Source organism: Taeniopygia guttata, chromosome 4 (genome assembly GCF_048771995.1).
Source record: "Taeniopygia guttata chromosome 4, bTaeGut7.mat, whole genome shotgun sequence".
In the NCBI taxonomy this organism is placed as follows: domain Eukaryota; kingdom Metazoa; phylum Chordata; class Aves; order Passeriformes; family Estrildidae; genus Taeniopygia; species Taeniopygia guttata.
In genome coordinates, this window is record NC_133028.1 from 25,482,813 (window position 1) to 25,507,015 (window position 24,203).

General features: G+C 36.7%; 1 protein-coding gene across 3 annotated transcripts in view; it reads right to left on the reverse strand.

Annotated features, from left to right (window-relative positions):
• The window catches only part of CORIN (corin, serine peptidase), a 106,616-nt gene that overhangs the window by 76,619 nt on the left and 5,794 nt on the right, over positions 1-24,203 (reverse strand). For all 3 annotated transcript variants that reach the window (XM_030271010.4, XM_072928145.1, XM_072928144.1), the window contains exons 2-3: positions 12,457-12,601; positions 6,327-6,779 (exon numbers count right to left, since the gene is read on the reverse strand). In XM_030271010.4, coding sequence (XP_030126870.4) covers positions 6,327-6,779; positions 12,457-12,601 — 598 coding nt within the window. The remainder of the gene's footprint in view (positions 1-6,326; positions 6,780-12,456; positions 12,602-24,203) is intronic.

Consider the following 24,203-nt stretch of genomic DNA (forward strand, 5'->3'; position numbering starts at 1 on the left):
CTCCTAGCTTACTAATTTTGCCCTTTGAAATGCAAATTCAATTTTAAATTTTTTCTAGGGAAGAAAAGCAGAATGGCTCCAGTGATTATTCTGACTAGTGAAAAAAATGCAATCTTAAATAAGAATTGTATTGCCAAAATTTTAAGGCAGCTTTTTTCATGATCTTTAATTTTAACAGAAAACTTAGGTATAAGTGAGGTAATGAAACAGGCTGTACTGCTGGAAGAGAAAACACTCTCAAACATGGACTCAAGCATCAACAAAATCAATTTTTACCATATTAGTCTATATTCATGCTTGTATTTGCATGACAAAGATACATTTGAATGGCTAAATTCCTGGCCTGACATTTAGGACACTGCTTTTGTTCTTCTGTGCCAATCTGAAAAACTAAAACTATTTTCTGTTCAAAAGAAAATAATGTTCTAACAACATCTTGAATTTTTTGAGGACAAGAATACCCGAAAAATCTACCATGGGTCCAGTGCTGCTATTATTCCTTACACAACTGAGTCTAGTCCAACTTGTATGAGTAATTAAACACAAACTGAGCTAAAAGACAAAATTATTTATCAGGTCACTGCTGGAAATGCTGGGGATTAGGGAGACTCAAGCTTATGGACGGACTTGGGATGCAGTTACCAGATACCTTAGCTTCAGCAGGAAAAGATGTCTTTAATATGATCAGCACAAGAGAGACATGGAATTTCTTGTTTCTGCACACTTGTGACATATTGTGTCCAGCTATCCCCACAGTGGTTTTCATATTGCTCTTTCCTACCAAGCAGAAAGGTGAGCTGGACCCTCTCTGTAGTAGTAGCGGCAGAACACAAAATCCCATGTAGTAGAATTCTAGCAGTGGCAAAACCCCAAATACATAATAAGAAATGCTGGGCAGTGACAGATTTATTTCATGCATAAATTAAACATGGTTAAGTGAAAAAGAATTAGGGTAACATCAAGGCTGAGTGGAGGACTGCAAAGAAACCAAGCCATTCCATTTCAAAGATGCACAAGAAAAGTGAAAAGACCCAAGGTCCCTTGGATGCAAGCGAGTAAACATAAACCTTGTGCTTTTTGAAACTCTGAGACAGTGACTCGCTTTTACGGGAACACTTTTCCACTTCGTCCTTTAAAGCAATAAAGCAATAAATTGCTTTATTTAAAGGGCTCGGAGGCGCTCACCCTCCTCCACACTCACGCAAGTGACCGTGTTTCTCTTCCGCTCCTGCCCCTCCCCGGCTCCGCTTCTGCCCCGCTCCAGGCCCCTCTCCAGCCCCGCTCCGGTCCTACTCCCGCCCCGTTCCAGGCCCCATTCCAGACCCCATTCCAGGCCCCTCTCCTGCCCAGTTCCAGGCCCCCCTCCCGCCCCTTGCAGCCCCGCTCCTGCCCCGCTCCGACCGCGCGGGGCGCGGGACTCGCGTTCGCGGCGCCCTCTGGCGGCGGCGCGGGGCAGGAGCGCGGCTGGGCCCGCTGCGGCTGCCGAGCCGTGCTGAGGGACGCGCCCGGCCCTCACCGGCCCTCACCGCCCCTCACGGCCCTCACCGCCCGGGGGATGCCCCGCACGGACGGGCAAGGCTGAAGATCAAGCCTAGCCATGTTACTTGTCACGTTAGGATCTGGCCAGCGGCATATTTCTCTGGTGAAACTGATTTTGCGAAGTAGCGCAGGCCCTACTAGACTGCTAGAGGAGATCTATGGGAGACTTGGTACAAGAAAAAAGGATATTAAATATACATATGCAAATACAGCAGTGAGTGAAAGACACAAAATCAGATATTAATACTTCCTGTCCCAGTGTATATTCCATTAATCTACAGCATGTTTTTCTAGGAAGAACGTCGGCCACCACTCTCTCTACTTCTTCCTGTCTCCCCAAATCATCAGCATTACGAAACAGGGAGTCTGCTTCATTTGAATCAAGTCTTCCACTTTACTGCCTCAGTGCAGTCTGCTTTTATTTCAAAGAGAAAAAAGTAGCAATAAATTGTATTAATATTTCCTTGGGAAACCATGCTTTATTCTTTACAGTATTTACTATTTAAAATGTGGTCTTTTTTCTGTTAAACACTGATTGACAGATTGGCAGAATATTACTGCGTATACTTCAAATTCTATGAATAAACACTACTAAACCTATTGATTGACCTAAGACCTAAATCCTGATGGTTTTGCTATCAGAAAACTCTCCAGTGAGCCCTCCTCATGACTTAGGACCACAGTCCAAGCCTCCAGAAAACATTTAGATACGAAGTCACACAAACTCAAATCCCTCAATAGGAAAAACATATTCCTTCGCTTGCTTCCCAACAGAGAGGTAACACAGGATACTTTTAACTCAGAAACTGACTTTTGGTAGGAGCCATCATTATATATTCAAAAAAATTATAGTAATATTGGGCAAAAATAAGAAACATCCACCTAGAACTACAACAACAACTTTTCTGGCAACATAAAATCTTGAACCTTCACAAGTCAGAAATTGCCAGTGGACTATTGTTTCTATGAGCCCCAACAGACCAACTCCTCACAGAGTTCTCCAAGCATTTCCATACTTTCTGGTTTTCCCATCATCCTGTGGCAGTAAGTTCCATGAGGTCTCCTTTTTTTTTTCAGTTTACTGCCTGATAGGCAAAAAAAAAAAAAAAAAAAAAAAAAAAGCAACTCCTCATATAATGGAAAGCATTGAGTAATTGTTCTATTTCACCTAGACACTCAAAATGGTCTGGCTATCCACCACAAAAACTTACTCACTCATAAGCCAGCTGTTTTCCAATAGGAAAACAGTGTCTTCCTTCTGCCTCCCCACATCTAAGTCTTTTCATGTCTCTGCTGGTCTGGTTGCCTGCTATTTGCCTTTTCCAATTCAACTGGTATCTTTCTGAAGTCACACACTGATGTAGCAATATTTTCCATTTTGTTCTTTGTAGATTTCATGATGAGGGTTCTCATGGAGACAGAATGCTGACTGCAGCAAACCATCAGGTCCTTATTTTGGTGGCAACACTAGCTGAAAGTCCAGCATTGTATTTGATAGAGTTCTCATTGTTTCCCGCTCTCCAGCATTCCTTCACATCTATTGGCACAGTCATTTAAACATTTTATCAGTCGCTGTCTCCACTACGAAACCTTTATGTGAGTCCCAGCTATTCATTTTAGGGAGCTAAATCTGTATTAGCAGAAATGTTATTACTTGAGTATTTTCTGTTTTCCCTGATCAGAAAACACTGTCAGTCTGTAAGATTCTACCAGCAGTCTTCTTCATTCTGGAGCCTAGCCATTCATTCTTATTTTTCCTTCTGTCTTTTAACGAACACATAGTCTGCGGGAAGAGGTCTGTAAGACTTCTTGGTGAAGACTCTTGTTAACAGCATTTTGAAAAGCCCACCAGGATTTTTACTGTCTCCTTCAAAGAACTTTCTAATAGGTTTGTGAGGCATTGCTTCCCCTTGTAAAATGGAAATAAACTACTTCATCTCTTCTTTATTGTATCTTTCATTCTTATTTACCCACTAATCTATTCTTTGTTAGAATTTCTGCCTAAGAACTTCCTTCTTCTTCAAGGACTTCATAAATAATTGATGTCATATGTGCCAAATTTCATTCCCCTCCACTTAGTAACTCAGCAACATCTTAGTTATGTTAAAGTCTTAACTGAATACCATATGGTCACAATATTTCTAAGTTCTCTTATTAATGTATTTTACTGAAGCTGTGGTCCACCAGTAAAGCAAATCCAGCACTAGGGACACTAGCATCAGACCAAAAATTTAACAGCCACATGAATGCCAGTCCAAATGCATTCACAGAATTTCGGTTGGCTTTGAACTGGCAGTCTCTATGTCATATGATATATCATTTATCTTTTACTGTACTGCATAAAATTAGCATAAACTGCAAGTTACACATGCTTATTAAATGAAGAGAAACAGATTCACCTCCCCACATTTGAACCAGATGAAACTTGCACTCACAAATGATCTGCTAGCGTGCATTGATGATGACAGAGTATCAGCCTGACACTTCATTTAGGGTTCATTTCCTTAAAAATATGCTTAAAAAACTCAAACCTTCATTTTACATGGGTTCAAAAGTGATTACGTCAACTCATGGGAGGACAAAGGAGCGCTCACCAGGACTCACTGCAGATCACTGGAATCTGCTACCACATAGTGTTCAAGTGCCTTAGCAGGCCAGCCAGAGTTTATTCTTCTTCAGGCATGTGCTAATGTTCACAGCTGGATTCAGACACTAAGCAAGAGAGAAATCGTTTGATCTACTACCACCAATCTGATAAGGTCTTTAAGTTTTACTTGTCCCAATAAAATATTTTTTACTCCAAAAGAATATTCCAGTTTCACTCCTCCAAAACACATTTATATCTCATCTCCTAGTTATATCTCATTGCCCTCCACATCAGAATACATAACAACATCCTATGAACATCAGATCATGTTCTGTGGTACCTTAGGATCTCTCCATGAACAAGCTTAGTGGAAAAAAAAGAGATCAAAGAGGCTAAAGACGAGTATAAGGAGTCAATATGCAAAGGCCAGGACAAGAAAGGAAGTGAGGAGAACAGTGCTAGAAAGCCCCTGCTTTCCAGTCCTCCATGCCTTGGAGAGCCATGGGAACACACAGTTATTACGAGATCAAATTCTTCTGAATACTTAAAACATATATATATATTTCGTTTTGTCTTTTTAATCTACACACAGAATTAAGACAATGTCCCCATGAATACAGCTAACCAAAACACTTGAAAGTGGAATCAAAGACTGTGAGGTTATTGATTAATAACATTCTATCTCTGGGTTTTGTTTTTGGGCAAAGTATCTCAGTTGGGGATGGGATTTTTTTGTTGTTGTTGTGGGTTGTTTAAAGAAATCTGTGGTATTTCAAATTTGTCTTTGGAAACCTTTTGTCCTTTTCTCTTTACACAGAAAATACTACGCCACAACAGAATTCCAAGTAGTCACGCCTACGGAATATACACGCAGTCATACTGCTGTTGGAATGAGATGCACTTACCAGAATAGAACACATACTTGGAAAGTGCTAAAAGTGCCTCTCTGTATAATACCAAAAAAGATTAGAAATGCAGACCTAAGGCTGACCTGAGTCACTGTAGTGCTGTCCCTGCACCAACACTGTAGTAGGGAAAAATATCATGTGCCATACACACACATATGCATATTACATATGCTTGTTATATGCACCTCAAAAGAGTTCCTTTCAACAACATAAGAAAAGGCAAAAGGGCTTTACACTGTTTCATCTACATTTCCTGGAATTTCAGGTATCTCAAATGTGATTATGAAAATATTTGTAGTGTAGCACATTATGCTTTCTTGCTGTTCCTTAACACAGTGATAATTTGCTAAGTTGCCAAAAGAAGTAAATAAATTAATCACTAATAGGATTCAAGTGTCCATTTATATAAATTTATTTTGAGTTTGGGGTGCAGGGGAACAAAAAGAGAGAAATCTACATAAGAAACATCATTTTGCAAATAGAACCTGCAAAAAGCCTGCACCATTCAAATGGCTTATGAAGACACTATAGTCTAAGGAAGAGAAGAAAATACTGATAAATCAGTGATTTACATTACATTTTATCAATGACCTTACAAATAAGTTTTGCTCTGTGCTCTGGTGGGATTAAGAAAAAATGAATGGTAAGCAGCTCTAGAGAAACCGATTCATTTCAATATGGTACCCTTGTGTTTCAGTAATTAGCAAAGCAGTATCAGGGAATCCTTCATTACCACTAACATGATGAATCAATAACATTTACTATGGCATTAAAAAAATGCACCTACCTTCATAGTTTAAAAAAAAAAATCCTCATCCCAGTTAATTGTTGTTACTCTCTCAAAAATGCCAATGGAACTTCATTTCTATACAGAAAAACTGTGTCAAATTAGAGAATTTATCCATTAAGACAGAAAAAGTTGTAAATGCAATTACATGCCAAGATCAGGAATGTACTTGCCACTTACATAGTTTTAAAGAAACAATATACAATCTACAGAATTAGTAAGTGCAGTAACTCATTTCTAGCCTATGGAAGCCTGATTATCACCAATTGAAGAATGTATTTTAAGTTTTCATACTGAGAGAATTTACTGCATCTTCCTTAACAGATTGAACAAATGTTCTGATAAGAAACCAGTTGATTGCAACATGGAATGTACACAACAAAATAAATTATCAAAAGGGACACACATTCCTTAGACCTCACAGAAACACACAGGGCAGTATGTCAGTAGTATGCTCTGTAGTTTTTGGGACAGAACTATGGAGCCAAATAAAATATAAACTTACTTTTTTTCTGATCCATTTTTTGTGACACAGATGGACGGGTAGGACTTAATATTGGCAGAGTGGTCATCCTCTCTGTGTTGTTAAAAGAAGCATCTGTAGACCACAACGTCATCTTCTCTGTAGTGGCAAACAGGTGGGTGTTGTCTTCAGAGCCCTCTGCCAAAGCAGCTTCAGAGGCAGGCGGATGACTGAGCACTGTGGCTTGAGTTGGGGGACCAAAGGAATTTTCCTGGAAAGACTCTCGAAATATATTTGAGTTGTTGGTCATTTGGTCAATGTGGGATAAAGGCGTGGTGGTCCAAGAAGAGGGCTGTGTGCTGAGATCCACTGTGGGATCAGTCTCGGAACTATTTTCAACCATATTTGGCAAAAGATCAGGAGACGTTTCAAAGTCACCATTAACTGTGAGGCCCTCACTTCCATTTGAATAAAAGCATGTTTTTTCTAACACTCCTGCAATAAAGGAAAAAAAACCACCAAAATTACCATCACCTGGAAGAGTCTTACTAATTTGTTTTGGAAAGTTAATACTAAATCAAATTATATAATTAAAGTATTTTAATATCAAAATTAAAATTAAAGACAAATTTAAGAATTCTATCTAGCAACAAAATAACAGAAGCACATAAAACACGGTTGTTGTAGGATAAATAGAGAAACAAATGCTTCCATGTGCTTGAAATATTTTAATCGTATTTTATAGTATGTCACATGTTTAAAACTACAGAGTGCAATTTCAAGGAGCTTCAACATGCATTCATTCTATCATTAAGTTACTAAGATGGACAATGCTATTTTTTATCCTTTTAAATTGCATCATCTCTTGTTTTCATAGCACCACCATCTTCCAAAGTCCAATTCTGAAGCTTTAAGGCAATTAATACATTTTTAACATATTCCATATTCACTCATTTGTAAAATGGAAAGAGGTACTATTTTCTCTATATAAGATTATGTAATTTAACTATCATTGCTAAATATGGGCCCCTGAGTTGTCATTCTTCTTTGATACTGAATTTTAAATATATAGTTATTGTCTAAAATTTCAGTCGCTGTCTTTATTTTTTGATCATTTATAGTATTATAGACAAAACCAGACTTTTCTTAGCTGCATGCATTCAATAGTTGCAAGTAATTATAATTCACAAATCAAAACAGTAAGTACATGTATCCCACAAGCATCAGGAATTTAAACTACATAGTAAGATCTTTACTTAAAGGATCTTTAACCAATAATCCAAATAATAAAGAAGACATCTTAAACATGTGTTGAACATATAACTTATTTATCTGTAATAGAAATGACAAATATTACTCAAATTCTTTAACCAAATGTATTAGAGTCATATTTAGTGCTACAAGAGAAGTACCACTCTGTATTACAATATAAGAAATTTTTTGGTAAATAGCAAAAGCAATTTTTGCCACTGGTGGGTAAAAGAGCTTAACAATCATAATAGACACAGTTCATCTAGAGATTATTAAAAAAAATAAAAGGAACCATTCTGAGCCCATTCCCATTATTGAATTCTTATTCTCACTTCTCTGTGAACTCTGCTGCTAAAATAAATCAGTTAAGTGGTCTGAAATTCAGGGACTGGGCAGGCAGAAATGTTTATTAATCACAGCTACAAGTAACCAAAAATGCCAGAAGAATCTAACTGAAGTGACTTTGGGTAGGAAAGCTTTATAGTTAAGGAAGAAAAGAGAACTGGAATAGCTAAGAAGGAGAAATGTCAGCATTTTCTTTTTTAATGAGTAACCTTTAACTATTGCAAATGCAAATAGTAAGAAAATATAGTGAGTTTCAATTAAACAGTTACCATTTGAGATTTACCATATCCTCACTTATCCAGGCTGGATTGTTTTGGTTTGGCTCCAGTGTCACTAACTGAGTAAATCTTTATGTCTAACTTCTACTGGACAAACCCAGGGGAACTTTATATATATAAATATATATATATAAATACTAGGGTTTCTGGTTTTCCACCAGCAGATGTTCATATATCACTGGGGCTTGGAGGAATTTACTGTGTGTATTTTACAGAAGCAACCAAAAATCTCCCACCTGCAAATGATTTAAGCAGCATTTTTTTTTTGTTTGAGTCTTCTGGTCAAACCAAACAGTAATTGCATTTTCACAAAAAGGGACTAATATTAATATGATTTGCTAAAGTTTAAGGAAGAGTGAGTGGTTGTGCTCAGAAATTGGGCTCACTAAAATGTGGCTTTATTTGGACGCCAGATATTTGTGTTCAAACAAAGCACTGAATCTCTAGAATTCGGAACCGTACTTTGTTTCAAGTTTCAAACTTTACTAGGCTTTTTTTGCAGTTTTCAGAAAGTTAAAATAAGCTTTTTAAACTCCTTTGGGAAAGTGCATAGTATTTTTCCACAATTCAAGAACAGCTTAAGGTATTTTTTCACATGCTCTCTCCTCCTCCCTAGACTCGTCTCTTCTCTTCCACTCAGCATAAAAATAGAAAAAGGCTGTAAAATGTTGGTCCCAAAGAGCTATTAATACTGATTTGAAATTAAAGTTTAAATTATTAGCTATTTATGTATCACTCAGCAGAATAAGAGGCAATACATTACAAGACAGGTAAACTCTTGAAAAATGTTTGAAAACCCCCTTTGGTTTAATACAGTGGTCAAATAAATACTGTGAAACAAAATATTGAGGCTACCCACTGGATTCTATCCTCTTCTCACTCGGACTTATTTCATTCTTTTTCTGGAACAACAAATAATAACAACTATGTCTATCACTGCCATGAGGTCATTTACTTCTTTCACTGAGATCCCCAAATGCTTGTTTGGTTTTTCAACCCATCTTTCCAACAACAGCATTTTTTGTTACATTTTTACAGTTTCCTAGTGATAACAACTCCTCTTAATAGGGGAACCACACAACAAACCTCTTTGACACAAAAGGACTTCCTAATTGTATCATCTCCACTGAAAATGAGCAGTATTAAAATTATTTTTAACATTTTTTCCCTCCAAAGTAACGTCAGCCTGGCTCAGGTACATACGCCCTCGAGGGAGGCAGGCGTAGGCCTCTGGCATTCCCCACTTGTTAGCTCTAGATGACAGCTCTCTTTCCACTCAGTTTGTAAAGAGTTTTAGGGCACCTTCCTGAGTCACCTCTTTCTTCTTCCACATTCTCCTCCTATCCTTTCCTTTTACCAATGCACCATAGAGAATTTAGGCATTTTATTCTAGGCTGCAGAATTTACTCTTTGTGCTGGGTTCCCACTTGCCTTAATTTACATCCACGCCCCTACCCTTCCCCTAAAAACACTACTGCATATCTTCAATCTTAAATTAAGCTTACTGGATATGTTTTTATAGCATCTGTATTTAAATTTCAAGATACCTATGAAAACAGAGTGATGCTTTAAACCAATCAGTTCTTTCTTAATCTCTTCAGTGAAATTAATTACTCTCTATCAATATTTGCTAACAGACATGCAGCACATACAGAACATGCATTTTCTTCATGCATACAGTCACACTATGTCCAATTATTCTTCAGACTTGGGTTCATACAGACCTGTAGATAGTCATAAGCCAGACAGTTAATGAGTTGACAAATATATGTAACCATTTTCAATTTGTGTCTCCAGCCACAGCTAGGCATGTCCAGATGACAGAAACATACAGTATGCTGGCATTCATTGTGTTTGGTACAAAACAGACCTACTGGGACCAGACACATTCATTTCAAAGCAACACTTTCTAGCAGTTTTAATGATCATTTCCAGTTGCTGTTCACTCTGGGGAATTAATGTTTTGTTTAAATATGAACAGGTTTTAAAAAATTGAGAGTTTTCTTAAAAATTAACAGTTAAGAGATTAAAGAAATAGTCACACTGTTCAAGCTAGTAAAATGAAATTCTGGCAGTGTAAACTGTGGAAGACTTCTAGCTCTTCAGAGCAGGAAAGCTCAAAGAGACCAAGTCTGTTTAAAAGCTAACGAAACGGAGCAAAGCAGCCTAACAAAGTATGGGTAATGGATGAGAGAGTTGCAAAAGGAAATAAAGGTGTTCACTAGTACAGCTGGCCAGCACATACAAACTGAGATTTCTCCTGCAGGGTGTGTACCCATGACTCTGCACTCTGGAGAAATGGCACATTACTGATACTATGAAGGTCTCATAGAACACCAAACTATTGCACGTCAGTTAAGCTGCAGTAATTTCTTTCTTTCTTTTTCTTTCTCTCTTTCTTTCTCTCTCTTTTTCTCCTTTCCTTTCCTTTCCCCTGCCTCCCTGCCCTCCCTCCTATCAAATAATTTCTACTAGCCCCTCAATAGTCTCAACTTATTTCTTACATGGTAAGACTTCATACCAATATCATAGTTCAGTTATTACTGACCTGAAATGAACATGAAGTACTATTTTCAATATAGTGTATTGTTAGTTAGTATAACAGACTATATTCTATTACACACAATTTAAATATCCACAGTATTAGTTCATCTAATTCTGGCCATCAAATATATTTGCTTCTAGGCTATCAGTGCATAGAAAATGAAAGCTGCTGAGAAGAACAATAAATTACAAAATGTTAATTCAAAAGCTGCTCCTAAAGGGACCTTTGCCAGTTTTAGACTTGGGTTATAACACCAAGCCTTATTCTTTACCCTACAGTAATGACGTTGACTTAAGAGGAGAGAGTCACGATTTTTGCTATGTAAGTAGGATCAGAACAGGCCCCATTTCCCAGAGGATTTCACACAATCACAGGTCAATATATGCCTGAGGAAGAGATTGAGTAGAGCTGATGTAAATGCACCTGACTTTTTATCTGCTTTCTCACCAAAGAATGAAAATCTAGGGCAGAGGATATGAAAGATACAAATGGAATGCTAAACATAAGGAAAGCCAATTTAACGGCTTCGTATTTCCTAATTGCAAGACTTACTTGCTCTTAATCCATTTCAGACTGTTCTTAGTTCAAAGATATAACCCAAGACTTACCTGTCAATCATAACATTCATAGCTTTGGGGGTTTTCTTACTTCCTTAACTTAAACTAAATGAAAAGAACAGGCCTACAATGTTGTGTTGTATATCCTTTACAGACTGAATTGAGAAAACAGATTTAAATTGTCCTGATTTTGACAGTGCTTTTGAGACATCTTTAGTTTCTTTCTAGGCTTTCCGTTTGACTGTTTGATGTGTATTGAAATTGGGAGTGTTTAAAATAGGAAAATGGATTTATATCTATATATCTGGATACTGGATACATTACCCCACTTATTTCAGATGTGCTTCTGAAGTACCTAAGGAAGCTCAATTAGAAAATGTTCTCACTAACAAAAGGAAAAATGAAAAAATGCCAAAAACACTTAGCACTGAAAGCAAATTTTTTTAACTTTTTTTTTTCCTGAAAAAATAACTTTAACCTAGTCTTATTGTCCTTTTCATTTTGTACTTGAAGCAATTTAATGATATGTCAGCTTTTCTAAAAGTAACAAAGGGAAGACTTTTTAAAAAAAATATGCTAATAAATTAGCACTTTTTAATTATGAAAATTACTTCACAGACTCAGCCATTATGAAATCTATTAATACCTTGAACCAGTTTCCACAAAACATATTTGGAGTTCTGCAATGATACATATCTTGTATGTAAAAAAATGAACATAATTTTTCTAAGTTAAATAGTTAATATTTTGTATGCTATTCAGAAAAATTTGTGGCTATTTATAAATTAAATTTCACCTGAAAATAAGAATTGGGTTTGCATATGAATGTGTGACATAAACAGACATATATTCCATTCTACTTATAGTGATCTAAAATTATAACAAATGTATCTTTTGTACTTGTAAAATGGCTTCTGAAAACTATCTACATGTTCAAGATAATCTGTTCCCCAAAAATCTACCTTAAGAAAACCAGAAAAGGTTTCCTCATGGATACTTTAAATGCATTTGAAGGATACAAATCTAAATAGCAGACTTACTTCTTTGCAACAAACAATGACTAGGTAGATTAATTTTTTAGTTAAGTGTGCTAACATATATGTCTAATGTCTACAGTTATATCAGCACTTGAGAATGTGGTCTTAGTTTAGTCTCTTTAATTTAAGAAGTGTCTCCTTAATTAAAGAAGCACTCACCTACAAAGGTAAGCAGGATCACCAGCAAAAGGATAAGGGCACAGATGCATGGGATCAGTATCAGGAGCAAAAGTCGAAGGAACTTGGCAGAAGCCAGTTTCTGAGAGCAACCATCCCCCATATCATCCTCATCTGTTCCTAAGACCTGAAAAACAAAAACACAGTTTTATCATGCTGGGGACCATCAGTAATTCCTATGTTTTCAATAGCAGTCCTCCCTCCCTATTACACAGCTACATGATTTAAATATCTGCTGTATATAGCTAATAGATTCTTAAAGACATGTTGCATGTAAACTTTTCTTTCTGGTGGACAGTCTAGCACAATCCATATCATTTATTAAACTTTACTCAATATCCACAGACTGATAGCTTCATTGACATTTCTAAGCATTTCTGATTAACTGGATGTTGGATATGTATTTCATTTGGAAAAAAAAATGTACAATATATAATAAATGTAAGGAATAAGGCTAAATGAAGATAATTTTAGAATTTAAATAATCCATTACTAATTATTCAAGAGCTCCATGTTCTTGTTTCTTTTATTAAAGAATCAACATACTATTATAACTTTTAAGTGACAATAGAAGACTTATTATGCACAGTAATGATGTCTGATTTTTTTTAATACTTTATATAATTATAACTTAACACAGTATTCTCTAGAGTTTGCAAATCACATTTTCTGTTCTATGAGTGGAATACAAAAGAATAGAGAAAAAACAAGTTTCTGAATTCAACTGAGCTGCACAAAGTACATTAATTCAAACCCTTGCAAAAGCCTAAACATGCATTTTATATTTTTTAAACCTAACTCCATTAATACTATGATCATATATACTGGAGAAATGTCATAGTTTTTAAACAGAAACAAAAACAAAATTCCAAATTAATATTTAATAGCAAGATTGAAACTGTATATAGTCAATGCCCCTTTATTTGAAATTGACGAAAAAATAAAATCTTCCCTGTGATAACATGAAACTGAATGATAGGTTTATTCATTCCAGACAGTGTCTTCCCAAAGGATGACCAATAGTTTATCCTCTTTGTCAGGAAGATCAATCACATCAAAGTTGGTTGTGCCAGGACACAAGAGTAAAGGCATCCATTACCCTGACAGCCTCTCCCCAAAGAACCTCAAGAGACTGAAGTCTACAACATAAATAATATTAGTCTTGTAAATGCCAGTCTCTGTGGGTTATCCTTTTGGCTGGCTCAGCTGAACGTGCCTTTCTGTAAAGAGCAGGTCAATGGACACATTAGTCCAACTTTGGCACATGCCAAAGTTGGACTATTTCTTAAGGAATTACTGAAAAGAGACTGGATTCATACCACCCCACAAGCTCACTCCCATTTACTGCCTTGAATGAGAAGACTTTTGGCATAAGTAGGATTTGCAGAATCATTTTCCATCATTCTAGAATGTCTCTTGTTGCAGCATGGCACAATGACAGTTTGAAAGGAAATTTTCCTTGCTGATAATAGAATGATAAACTATTCCTGAAACCCCTGCATACTAGACACTGCAGACGCTCGACAGACAACAGAAGCCAAGAAAACTGCAATTGCGAAGTTGTACGTGTCTTTTCTGACACTGCTAAGCATCACATCATCTGACCACTTTGAGACTCACCCAGTGCCGTGTCTGTCCCATTTGACTTATTTTTCTACTTCCAGTGTTCAAAGTAAAGACATTAACACTGAAAATGCATGTTGTACTGGTATGGTGTGAGCTGCTAGTAGTATCTCACTTGCTAGTCTTCCTCCTGTTCCAGTGATTCAGTCTCAACACAGTCCTTACTACTAGCTTTATCTAACAAGCAGAATGGTAAACTTAAAGACGTTGGATTTATCTGAAAATCTGAAACAGCCAGCTCAGGATGAGAATAATGAGTGTCTGTTGAAGCAGCCTGAGTGAGATGACATAGTCTGTAATCTGATCCTCATTTCCCACAACAAAAGAAATATAAATAATATTGCAGAGAGTTAATTGGATGTCAGAATTATTTTTTCTTAACCAGCAGCTTATTCAGAAGTAGTAAATGTTTCAAACCAAGACTTCAGGATATCACAGCTTAATTACTGCCCTTGTCCACAAGTGACATCTAAAACATTCAGTCACAGATCAAGTTAAGGATTTAGGTGAATATTAGGAACTTCAATCCATGTGATATTCAGACAATAACTGCTTGACTTCCTGCAGTCCACACTTGTCTACCCAGTCATTTTAAATTCTTCAGCATCTGTCTGACGTTTGGCTTCTGGTAATGCTGGAATCCAGCAGCTTCAGTTGCTGTACTCATAGCAGGCTTCCCTGAATTCCACAACCTGGGTTTGCACAGCCTGTATTAGGCCCCCTTGTGAGTTCTGAGCACAGGTAACAGAGGAATAACACAACTCTGCTTTGAAGACAGATCTCCCAAAACACTGCCATATTTACTTCTGAAAGTACAGACAATGATGCAGTAGATGCAGTGTTCCAACAGGAAACAAGGTAATTGAGTTCAATACCCTCTTTTGCTTGAAGCAGTTAAAAAAATCAAATCTACAATAGAGCAGACTATCACAACCACATGAACACAGACTCCTCCTGAATCAGAGCATGCCATGCCTTGAAATAATGATATCCTGTAAAAAAGAACCTAGTTCTTCTGGGCTGGACAAGTAGCAGGACCATCACTACACAGCCCAGTGATCAAGGCACTCAAGAGCTGATTCTTAGTTTCTTCAAGACAAACAAATTTTAGATTCAGCGCATTTTCCTAAAGAAATCACTCCCAACCAAGATGACTTCTTGCCAAGTTCCAAGCAGAAATGTCTAACTCTACCCAGTGTAATACAAAATAAATTCTGATCTGTGACTCCACAAGGAGTTTGTCTTGGGAGTAAAAACTTAGCAAGAAAGAACAAAATTTTTGTTCTCAAATATTTGAAAAAACATTCAGAAATAGTATCCATCCTCACTTTTTGACTCTTTATTCTGGAGGTACATGAGAACCAATAATCTCAAGCACAAGTGCTTAACTGACAGCAGTTATCACCACTGTCATATATATATATATATATATATATATCTAAGAGTAAACCTAGCAGAAACATTAAATGAGTGCCAATTAAAACAGTGAGCTTCTGGTGATGTTCTGCTTCTGTGAGAAATGTTTTCTAAAGTCTACTAGCATTGTAAATACTACTTACTTCACATAAATGTTCAATACTAAATGAGAACATCAAACATTTTCTTTCTTGTCTGCTCCTGAAAGCAAAAAATCTCAATCTTTGTATTGACAACTCACTGCCACAGATTTTAAAATGGGCTGCTGTATCCAAATTTACTGTCAGTGACTGCTCAAGAAAAGGATGCTGTATTGTTAAAGACATACTTCTCTAAGCACCATGAATTGCTTGTTCTGTAGAACAGCAAAGTAAGTATTTATAGGCAAGTAAACAGTATGTTGTATTTTTCCCTTCTACAGGAAAATATCTCAGGCAAAACAATACACCTGTTTAAATCATCATCAGTGACTATGTAAGCATAAACTTAATTTTTCCAGTTTTACCATTTTCCATCACTTGAACATCTACATTAGTTTTTTTCTGTCAATTTCTCTGATGAATATGAACTAAATCTAGAGACAGTGTTGCTGGTTCCTATATCAACAATAAGAATTTAATAAAGTGTCCTATAGATAAACATGAATGCATTACACCTACTATTTGTATATTCCCTGACAGTATTTCTTTTTCTCTTGCCAGCAAATACTGCAATACACAAAGAATACAAGCACCAGCTTGAAGTGATCTAGTATGACAATGGTATCTGCATAAACTGCAGATGTGCTCTGTTCCCTGAGTTCTAATAAATAATGGAATAGAGGAACAAATAATAGACTAAAGACATAAATAATGGAATCATCAGATAAAAGTGGGCCTATGGAAGGAAACAGGGGTGCAAAATGCTTATTCCTTGGCTCACTTCAAGCTTCTAGGTTAGTGGCTGAGAGAGAAAAACAGTCTCCCTCAACTCTCTGTGTAGTTAAGAGTTTCTCTGACTCGTTCTCTAAGTCTCTAAGTTATCTGGTAGATACATATTTATCTCCCTTTCAAAGGGAAGGACAAGAAGACTTAAAAGCAGGGTCCACTGAAAGAAATCAACCCTAAATTCTAAATAATTCAGCATAAAATAGATTTAGTCAAAAATCTATAGCACTGGACTAAAACATATTCTCAATACTTGAAGAACACTGGTACAAGTTCTCTTCCAACTACTGTTGTTAGAAAACTCAATCTAAGAAATGTTTTTCTTAATTAAATACTATGTGAATTACAGTTAGGAAATATTGGTATATTTTTTTTTAAGGCAACAAGTCATTTGCTTTTACAACAAAAGTTTTGTACTTAACAAGAACATATTCAGAAGAGAGGATGTCTAAAAACATCAGATAATTTCTTCTGACAGCTAAGAAGTTTTGTCTCTAATGAAATTACATTAGCCACTGCTTACCTGAGTGGCATTCTTTTGGTAATGACTGCAATAAAGGAAATAGACTAAAAAGAAATTCTGAACTAATTTCAATGTGTATTTTTTTAAATTCTAGGTTTATCTAGAACTGCTGGATCAGATTGCTCAGTTTATTTTCTGGAACCACAGAGGGAGAAAAAAAGTAAGATGGAAAAGTGTTCCATCTGACTACAAAAAGACTAGAAATTCATTGAACCAAAATTCACAACTTATTTTCTGCAAGACATCGAAAGAATATGATCTCATAGCTGTCATTTCAATAACATACCTGTCATATTAAAGCACAGAAATGACAGATTACATTAAGATTTATGGGTGAAAAGCCTATGGCAGCATGCAATTTTCATTTTAGATACTGAAAGTATCTCAGTTACTAGTCTATAAAACAGCCTGAATCATGGTATAAGCAGTCGACAAAAATATCTCCTGCTGTTGTCACCACAGAACTAATAGATGTTCTCCCAATAAAGAAGTATCATTAGGGCTAATTGCCTACTGTCAGTATCTTCTTTGCATGATGGGTCTCTACACAAAAATGTAGAAGACACCTCTTAGATCAGAAACATTAATGTATCTTCAGCAAACCATACACCAAAGCATTATTTAGTGTTTGTAATGGAAAGAAATGGAAGGAAGTACTACCATGAAATGCAGAAATAATGTCAGGGGGCAGTAAACAGGTGACCTCATAATGCCACTGTCCTCAGAAGTCCTCATAATGCCATTGAGGAATCTATTATCCAGCCAAGCAATAATTATGTAAGACTGCGAAAATTATCTACAGCTCTTTCTGTATCCTTGATACTGCTCCTCTTCTAATGCTGAAGCAGTGCTCAGTTGTCAGCTTTTATAATGCTGCTCTTAAATCTCTAGATACTGGACTGACACAACTATACCAGCCATTACAGCTTTCCCTTTGCCTATAGAGGAAGATGGCTCCCACCTGTTATGGCTACAGAGCAAAAACTGACCTTGTGAACTGGCAATGTTTAGCACAGAACACCACATATATATATATAAATCTAACCATACTCATTCTTACAGCCTTTCCTTTTCTGATCAACCCATAATAGTCAAAGGCCTGGTAATGAGTAAGAGAAGCTGAAAATGCGCTACATTTTTTATTCGTTTTGTCCTGTTTACATGAATACTAGAAGTCAGCAATGCACCTCCATTAGATTACTTTATTATAAAAAAAAATGTAACACCATACTTCAATAGTCATTGTAACAAGTACAAAGTGTAAGATAAATCCTCCAAAGGTACAAAGTCACATGCTAAAAACACATACAGGCAAAAGCTTGCAAAATATTCAATTTTCAGTGTTAGAGGAATTAGAGAGCCAAACTGAAAATGACCCTGACAAATAAACGTTAAGGTAGCATTAGAAACTGGATACTAAGCAGCTTTTGTCTGCAAATACAGGCAGTACCCAAATTCTAGTATACACAAATTGAAGAACAGTTTCTAAAAGGAAATAGTGCCATTTGCAAAGCAGCAAAAAAAAATCACAAATCCAAAGACCTTTTCATAAAGAAGGCAGGAAAAAAACCCAACCAACACTTTTCATACAGCAAGTCAGCAAACATAAAAAGCATGTTATTACCACAAGTTGTTATTTGCCAATAAAATGCTTTATTTTCCTGATAGTTCAAGTTCACTGTAATCTTGTAACTTCTCCCAGGGAATTCCATATCCTCAGACAAAATAAAAATTGCTGACATAATTAATTAGAAGTTCATTTTGACGATCAGACTTCCTTTCTCTTCCATGAAATTAGTCAATCCAAAATATACAGTATCCTACTAAGGGAGATATTATATAAAGCTGGGCATTATCTTTCCAAAATAAGTATTTGGTTGGTGCTAGATGCCAGATTATTTTGTTTGAGGCATAAACCTGAAACACATTTAATCTTCCTAATGTACATTTTCACTTAAATAAGTAAAGCATAACTGTGTCAGTGATGATTCATTTGTGTTGAAGAAGATGCAAGGTACAAAATAATGTGATGTTTTGCCTTTCACACTACCATATAGACCCACTGACCACTTCTTTCAATAGACTTTTCAAGCTGTTTTCAATCCAGGTTGAGAAACAGTGCTGCAAAAATTAAATTGGGCATCACCAGAAGTCAGTCACCAATTCAGATTTACAAATATTTCTGCTGCACAAATTTGGAGTTCTTGACTCCCAACAATTTCCGCAGTTTTGTGAGCCATTGAAACAATTTTGAAGCTGAGTAACTGAGGAGGTATGTATGCAGGCATATCTCTCCACATTCAGTGACAACACTATTTTTATGCTGCTCCAGCTTCAGTTTGAGCGAGCCAGCAGAAAATTTGCTGAGACCAAATCCAAAGGCACATCTGTGGTGCTCCACTCACCTGTGTGTGGGAAACCCTTCACTGCTGCTACCAAGCGAGATCTCCTTTGCTGTGTGCCTGCTGTGCTGTCCAGTGTGACTGCAGACACCTCCTGCAAAATCCACCCTCACTCTGCATTTCTGCCTGAGGAAGAACCAGCTATCAGAGCCACCAATATGCACTTTCAAATCTACTTTCATCTGGAATAACAAACAAACCCTGTGCTGCAGGTGGTGTTGCCAGCACCCAAGTTACTATCTTCACAGTGTATGCTCAATTAAGAGAGCCTGCCTCTGGTGCAACTTTTCTTTCGTAACTCATTCTTCCCTTTCTGAATGCTTTGAAGGTGGTGCAAGTAAGTTGGCCACCCAGACACAGGCAATGCAGCCAGGAAATTTGGAGTTCTGACTTTATTCTCATTTCATCTAGTTCTTCAGGGAAAGAATACACTGTTCTATCCTGGAAATATAGTGGACTATAAAGACACTTCATTTTGATTTGATATCAAAATAAACATAAATAATTTAATAATTGGTCTCCCTAAAAATACTTTTGTTTAGACATCAGAAAGCTACTGAGAAGCAAACTATTGACCTTGATTCTCCATTACAAGCAAAATATGCTTAACATCTCATGCAAAAGATGGAAGTGAAAAAGAGTATTTTCTTGGATTCCAATCTTCATCTCATTATAAATGAGAATTAGACACACTATTAGCCAACATATACAGTCTGTACAAATCAGTCTTCAAAATTTTAATTAGAAAGCAGGGGGAAAAGGATATTTATCATTACTAGAGAATATCAGTATCACTCTGAAATACCAATATGTTGCAGTCCCTTCACTTTTAAAAATAAGTGCTGTGGAATAATGATTCTGTTTTGACATAAATGTTAATTGTTTACATATTTATTTATATATTGCACATATTTACAATTCTTTATAATCTCACTGATGTAAACCTAAAACTACTGTGGGGATACTTCCCACATTTTACAATGAAACTTTGTTGAATTGTCAAGAATGTTCAGATTAGGAAATAGTACTGATGGCAAACTTACTACAATTCTAAGTTCTCTCTTCTTTACTATTCACAGCTGGTGGTAAAGATGTGTGATGTTGCCATTCCTTACAAAATGAGCAAGGTTCGTGAAACATATGGAAGATAGCAAAGATTTTTTTAAAAACTGAAATGTGTATGAAAGGCGTTAATTTTAATAATTAAACCATGGTTAGCCTTATCTGATATTTCTCAGTGCCAGAACACGAACATCCATTCAGCCCACTTCCACAAGCAGTGGGAAATTGTTCTGGGGAAAGTGCTCTTTAACTAATGCAGAATTCATGCTCTATGGGTTATTAGTTTTCTTTAAGTTGCTATGGCTTGCAAAAATTCCTCATGGAAGTTTCCACAGTGCCGTGCTGTTTTTCTGAACACACAGAGAGACTATTCTAATGCTTTCCTGACTACCCAGATGTTCATTGCATTGAGCTAAGCACACTGAACAGCGATGGCAAGCCTCTGGCTACACACTGCTGAGAACTCAGCAAGCAGGGAGTAACACAGTACCCTCTTCAGGTTCCTGCCTTGCTGGGAATTCAATGAGCAGATGTCTGCAGAAGAGCCATTAGCATAAGAAAGGCAAATTTGAAAACCATAAAAAAACCTCACAGAAAAATCTTAGTGGCCTACTTTCTGACAATAAAAAAAAAATGGAAAAAAACAAAAACATTTTGAAGGGGTGGTGGGATACTGTTAGAGGAAAACCTCCTCTTAAAAGAATCTTTCAAGCCTGGAAAACTAGAAAGCGCAAAAAGAAATCCTGCCTGACCTGTGGCTCACATTCAGTGCATCAGTCACCCACTGCCTGTGTAGAAATCCCATCAGAAGCCCCATCCCACAAAAGGTAGTTAGAGCTCATAATTGGACATACCTTTTTTTCCTGTTAATGCCTCATTAGTAGGTTTAACCCTCTGTGCAATGTCTACTGCTGATTATGCAATTGCTTAACCCATTTAAAATCAGAAGTTTCAATGAGATTAACTGGATGGTAAACTAGATTGCAAGCTAAAAAATTGCAGGAGTCTTTTTAAAAGCATTTCTCTCTTTATCGTTCATGCATTTTTATTAAATTTTCATTAAAAATGTATAATTATTCTTCAGCTATAAATATCTACCTGGAAGACATGAAAATTTAAGATTTGAATGTATAATGTTAACTTTACTGACTTTTTTCTGAATTGTGATTAAAAAAGATACTAACCCTTGGACCAAAGATAAAGCCAACAGCAATATTAATCAAAGGAAAGTATGTGATTTAGTGTCAAAGAAAAGCCTCATCTGTTCAGCATATCTGGATTTTTAATTGACCTCCTCCCAAAGATGAAAATGGATTTACGCAATGTCACAAAGGTCGATAACCTACTACCTAAAGAATTTAGAAGTGACTCATTCATTTTTCAGTAGGATACCACTTTGTTCAGAAACATGTCGTCTTTGAACATTTTGCTTCAGCAAAAGAAAATGAAGAAAGACATGAACATTTTTTGAAACTACCACGACATTGAGACAGAAATAACTGGAGAGGTGAATAGAGATGAAAAACCTATTCAATATTGCTGAACTTACAAAAAAAATGAGCCAATACAGAAAGTTCAAGATTAAGTGGGTTAACAAGGCACTTACACTGGTGAATATATTTGACTATGACTTTGACATAATAATGAAGTTTTATGGATCACATAAAGATTTATGGGATAAAAACATCCATCTAAGTCACTGAAACAATAACAATCTGATTATTTCATCAAATAATAAAAATTCTTTTGTATTTATGGCTAGGAATATTCAATTTGTCATCCCTAGAACAGATGCCAGATTTCCTTCCATTCACATTGTCTTTGGAAAACTCCAAGAGTCATAGAATAATCCTATCTATGATAAGGAAAAAGCAAATGGAAACCATCTGGATTCTCAAGCCATCCAGACTACCATCAACACTATTCCATATCTCTCACTTTATAGGGAAAAGAATTTGTTAACAACTTTTAAACACATTCAATCATCATTTCAGTTTTCCTTTCCAGGCTTGTCTATATGCACTCCACATTATTTAAGCTGATACCCTTAAAATGGCTGAGCAGGGACAAAATGAAGCTTAAGAAAAGCCATTTACGACTTAATTCTTCTGTTGCTGCATATCAAAAGGCAATGTGAGAAAAAAAAAATAAGAAAGCAACTTATTAAGAACTTTCAGTTCTTAATATTCTTTCAGATCTATTATCCATTTAAGCAATATTTGCAGATGCACAGAACTAGCTTTTTCAAACAATAAACTATCTCTCAGCAACATCTGTCACTCAATACTGTGTCATGGCAAAAAAGGAAAGGCTGTTCAGGCAAGGAGGGCTCAGCTGTCTGTTTCTTCCTGGAGATGTGAAAATGCAGGAGGCTGGGAAAAGCCTGAGAAACGTAGCCTGTGCTGCTTCTATAATCTCTAGCTGCCACTGGTTTCAGGACAACTTTAACACAGGCAAAATAATCTACCCAGCAAAAAATTTGACAGCAAAAGCAGCAGCAACAGAAGACATGTCCATGTTGCTCCACGGTCCCACAGACGTCAGGAGAAAACATGATTACAGCTATCTGCTGTACTATTACAAGAATGTAGAGCTGCAGGACTCAGAGATGGGATGGAAAACTCCTCAGTTCTACCTACCAGAGGTTTTATTTCCAAAAGAAAGAGTTGACTACTTTCTGAAACCACTAGTAAGATGAAAAATGCAAGTAGCACAGAAGCAATTTCTCACTGCTTCACTCAGAGGCAGAAAAGGAGGAAAATGAGAGTCTCTTTCCTTAGGAAATGCTTCCTGAATCTTTGATGTTATCAAGAAGTTTTCAGTAATATTAGAGTGACAGTATAGGCTATTTTGAAACTAGGAGTTCTTTTGAGGTGATGAACAGTAATACGAATTGCTCTGAGCAGTTACTACTACTGCTAAATCACTGCCAAGTGAAATCTTTCTCTGGCATCAAACAAATAATTTCTGAAAGATGCTAGCACATTAGGTTTAAAAACACCAGGTTCTGTATATGGCAAAACTGAGGGTTACAGGTTTTAGGAAGAGAAGAAGGGAAAAACAGACTTTTACAATCACCAACCAGTCCCAAAGCAAAAGCACCATACACTGAATATTGGAATCTCCCTGAACTACAGCACATGAATTGGAGTAGAAGAAACCTGATGCAGTCCTAAAAAAAAGGAAACTCCCTCCACTTCCTTTCCCTCAAAGGACTAGGTGAAGATCAATTAAATGTTCAATACACAAAATACTTCTTTTGCAAGAAAAAGTTGGCCTTGGAATTTTGGAAGAGCAAAAGCTTACAGGAACACCTGCAGTGATGCAACCTGACAGCCTTTTTTCCCACAGACTTACAGGAGCTGTCCCCCAGGGGCAGCACTTGCACCATCACAGCACAAACTTCACCATTCAAAAGCAGCTCTGTCAGTATCTGATTTTCAGCCTCTATTAACTTTCTAGAGGTCAATGTGCTAAAAAGCTACCTTATGCTGGAAACAACTCAAAAGAAACCCAGAGAACTAGAAACTGTGGCGCTCAAACAAGCAGATGATGCAAAGGTTCCACTCTAATGAGAGAAATTATGAAAAGGAACAAAAGGATGGCTGGATTATTTCCATCCCTTCATGATTTGGGGATAGGGGATGAGGGACAGGGAAGACAACCACAGAGGCCACACTGCTACTCTGGTCAGTACCCTGGCCACCACTTCTGTCCCAATTACATGGACATCCATGTAGGTGGCAAGCTGCTGGCAGCGAGGGGACTGCAAGTTTT